A 3,554-nucleotide genomic window follows, 5' to 3' on the forward strand; every position below is an offset into this window, starting at 1 on the left:
ACACACACACACACACACACACACACACACACACACACACACACACACACACACACACAAACAGAGGTTGAGAGAGAGAGAGAGAGAGAGAGAGAGAGAGGAAGACAGACAGAAACAGGGATTCGCAACTGACACTGAGATAAACTCAGCACGTTTTGCACAATTTCCATTGTGCAAGGACCAATGGTGTGTGTGTTGGGGAGAGAGAGAGAGGGGGGGAGGAGAGAGAGAGAGAGACTTACGACAACTCCGGCAGCACGTTTTGAACGGTTTCTATAATTATGTGTGCAGTGACCACTGCTGCTGAGAGAGAGAGAGAGATCAAGAGGGAGAGAGAGATTTTCACAAGACCTCACAACGAATCAGCACGTTTTGTACGATTTCCATGTGTGCAAGGACCAATGTTGGTGAGAGAGATGAGGATTTCGAACTGGGCTCACACACTCATCCACAGCAGCCCCCCAACACACACACCTTGCCTTGTATTCGGAAAGCAAAACATGTGCATGCACACACATAAGCACTCAGTCACTCTTTCTTCCCATATTTCCGGCTTTCTCTCAACGCACACACTGCCGGGGTTGAAATGAAAACACACATACGCGCACGCGCACATACACACACCCAGAGTTGTATAGTGGCGGGAACACACACACACACACACACACACACACACACACACAGAGAGAGAGAGAGAGTTGTATTGAAACTGATGCATATACATGCACACACATACGCACTCACTCTTTCTTCCCACCATCTCGGCTTCACTAGTTTTCTGACCACACACACATACTGGGTTGCCGTGAATTGAAAGAAAGGCAAAAACGTCGATGTGCACCGCTGAGACGAGCAAAGCACAACACCTGGGCATATAATTATATAGTAATCACGCCCTCGTGGTCAGGGTAGTTTTCTTCTCAACTGAGTCCATCGATCAATCGTTTTCTCCTGCAAGCCTGAGATCAGTCGATCGGCGATTGTGCGTAAACCAACAAGCATGTGCACAAGTTTGCCCTATATATATTTTTCCTTCTTCAACTGTTCCAACATCTATGCACTTGAAGTTTTAAGCCGGTCACTGTGTCATGACTGACTTCTTGATCGCCGTCTCACATTGAACAGATTGGCGTGACTGAATAAATTCATATAGAAAACTGTTTCTCAGCCACCGCAGACACGGGTTATCACCCGTAGTCGTCCCCAGTTGTGTTGTAGGTGTTTTTTTGTTGTTGTTTTTTTTGTTTGTTTTTTTTTTGTTTTTTGGGTTGTTTTTTTTAAAACTTGATTAATTACACCGATAACCTGCACGAGACACGTTTGCCGTTTTTTATTTATTCATTTATTTCTTCTTCAAGCTCTTTTTTTCTGCTTCTTCTTCTTTTTTACACACGCATGCGCACATGAAGGAAAGAAAGAATCGAAAAAAGAAGGAAGGAAAAAACAAAAACAAAGCAAAAGATGAACAGACGGATCGAACTTGAAGAAAGAGATTGATCAATATACACCGACATGACTCGACGTAGATGTGTTCCATTTAAGGGAATTAAAGCTATACTTGTGCGTGACCCAGTAAAACTTGTCTGATGAACTATAAAGCAGTAATATCCCTGGCAAAATATTTTTTTTTATTATATACAAAACGTTTCTTCAAAGAGAGAAATACATGCATATAAGATTGGTCAAACGAATGAATGAACCGACACAGGAATAAATCATTGCCCCTTCTTTTTCTGCATCGTTATTCATGACATTGCAGATAATGATGTCCAAAAGCACTTACAGACTACACTGCTATAATTATTATGGATGATTGAAAAAAGCATAAAGTAAGCACAATGCACACATCAGTCATCTCAGCAAGGGGAGCAACTTCCAGCGACACAACTGCCACTGATCTAAAAATAGAGTTCTATTTTTAGATCCGTGCATTACCCCACGTTTCGCCCAGAAAGTTCGAGACAGTTACCCCACCTTTAATGCGACAAGGCGAAAGTGTGTGCGCGGCAGAAAGAAAGGGACATCCTTGATTTGATTCTGCAAACTACGGAAGGAGGAAGTAATCGTTGCTGAAACCCACAACCCGAACTGGTGTGTGTGTTATTTTTTAGTTTGAAGAGTTGAAAATGAATACACTTCTTTGTGATCAGTTTCAAAAATTCAGGTTCAGTATCGGTATTTGTTGACGTTTGAATGACCAAAATAGAAAAATTGAAAATTTATTGGTCATGCAGTACAGGTCTGTCTTTTGCGCTTCATGTAATAAAGTAGAAGTGACCAAATTCGTTGTTGAAACTTTCTGAACTGAAGTAGAAGCCAGCTAATCACAAAAATCTTCATTTTCTCATTGCAAAAAGAAAGTAGCAAATCAGTTATATTTTGTTTTGTTGTTGTTTGTTGTTGTTGTTGTTATGTGTGTGTGTGAGAGAGAGAATTATTGTTGTGTGATCTGTGGGGTGTGTGTGTGTGTGTGTGTAGGATTTACCTTTCAAAAAAAAAAAAATCTTTTACATTAAGTTTTGCACAAATTTAAAAAGCCATTTCATTAGTACTATAAATGTGTTTTAACATTCCAGGTCTGTTGTCAGCATTGCAACTAGATTAAACTGGGACACAATGTCAACAGACCTAAGCCAGACAGTGCATTGATCTTGAATGCTGCCACAATTACATCAGCTTCAACACATTGCAGAGTGTCATCACAAGCAAAACGGGGGCCCAAACAAGCTGGATCAGCAGTATGAGTTCTGCTCAGGATGACACGTCTATCAAAGTCCACCCTCAGACCTTGTCGCCCACAAAAGCTTGGCAGATGCTGCAGGTAAGGCTTTTGCGGGGGTATATTTCATGATCTCTAATGCCACATATATACAATGACAAAAATGTTGAATTCAAGAACAATACCATCTTCTATGTGTAAAAACTGTGTTCTGAAAGTGTTGTGGTTCGATTCTATTCCAAGAGAGAGGGGAGCAGACAGGGGGATATAGGATTGACTGATGATGCACACACTTGCACTCATTCGCTCTCTCTCCTCACACTAATAGCAGGGCCACATGGAGTGGTTATTATAGAGTGTTTACTTTACAATACAGCACACACACTAAGCAGTTCACCCTACTTAGCAAAAGCAACACACACTAAGGCAGCACACACTGCCTACTTCAAGTACTACCTACAAGCAGCACACAGTAAAAAGTTCACCCTACACCTAAAGCAGCACCTACAAGCAGCATCTACAAGCAGCATCTATAAGCAGCACACCTGGAACACAAAACACAAAACCAAAACCCAGGTCAGAACTCACAAAATACCTGGATATCGCTGACATGAAAGGCCTATACCCTCTCAGCACCTTTCATCACATGTCCACCAGTACGCACCCCTCTCACACATAAAATCTATGTGAGGTAATACAAGCTTCATCAAGCTTACCTGCCACCAACAGTGACATACCATACTGTGCACCATACCTATGACCGACCAATACAACCCTGTGTTCAACACTTGTTACCCATCATACAATAAACTGTGTGTTACCATGACCAAACAAA

At 41.6% G+C, this 3,554-nt stretch overlaps 1 protein-coding gene across 3 annotated transcripts in view; it reads left to right on the forward strand.

Annotated features, from left to right (window-relative positions):
* The first annotated feature begins 297 nt into the window (after positions 1-297).
* LOC143281286 (metallophosphoesterase MPPED2-like) overlaps positions 298-3,554 on the forward strand; it is a 14,987-nt gene continuing 11,730 nt past the window's right edge. The window contains exons 1-2 of one of the 3 annotated variants that reach the window (XM_076586419.1): positions 298-407; positions 2,693-2,821. In XM_076586419.1, the coding sequence (XP_076442534.1) occupies positions 402-407; positions 2,693-2,821 (135 nt within the window). In that variant the 5' untranslated portion in view covers positions 298-401. Of the gene's footprint in view, positions 408-1,963; positions 2,092-2,576; positions 2,822-3,554 lie in introns of those variants that run through there. The other 2 variants (XM_076586421.1, XM_076586422.1) reach the window with 2 other exon arrangements.

The sequence above is a fragment of the Babylonia areolata genome, chromosome 4 (genome assembly GCF_041734735.1).
Source record: "Babylonia areolata isolate BAREFJ2019XMU chromosome 4, ASM4173473v1, whole genome shotgun sequence".
Classification (NCBI taxonomy): Eukaryota; Metazoa; Mollusca; class Gastropoda; order Neogastropoda; family Buccinidae; genus Babylonia; species Babylonia areolata.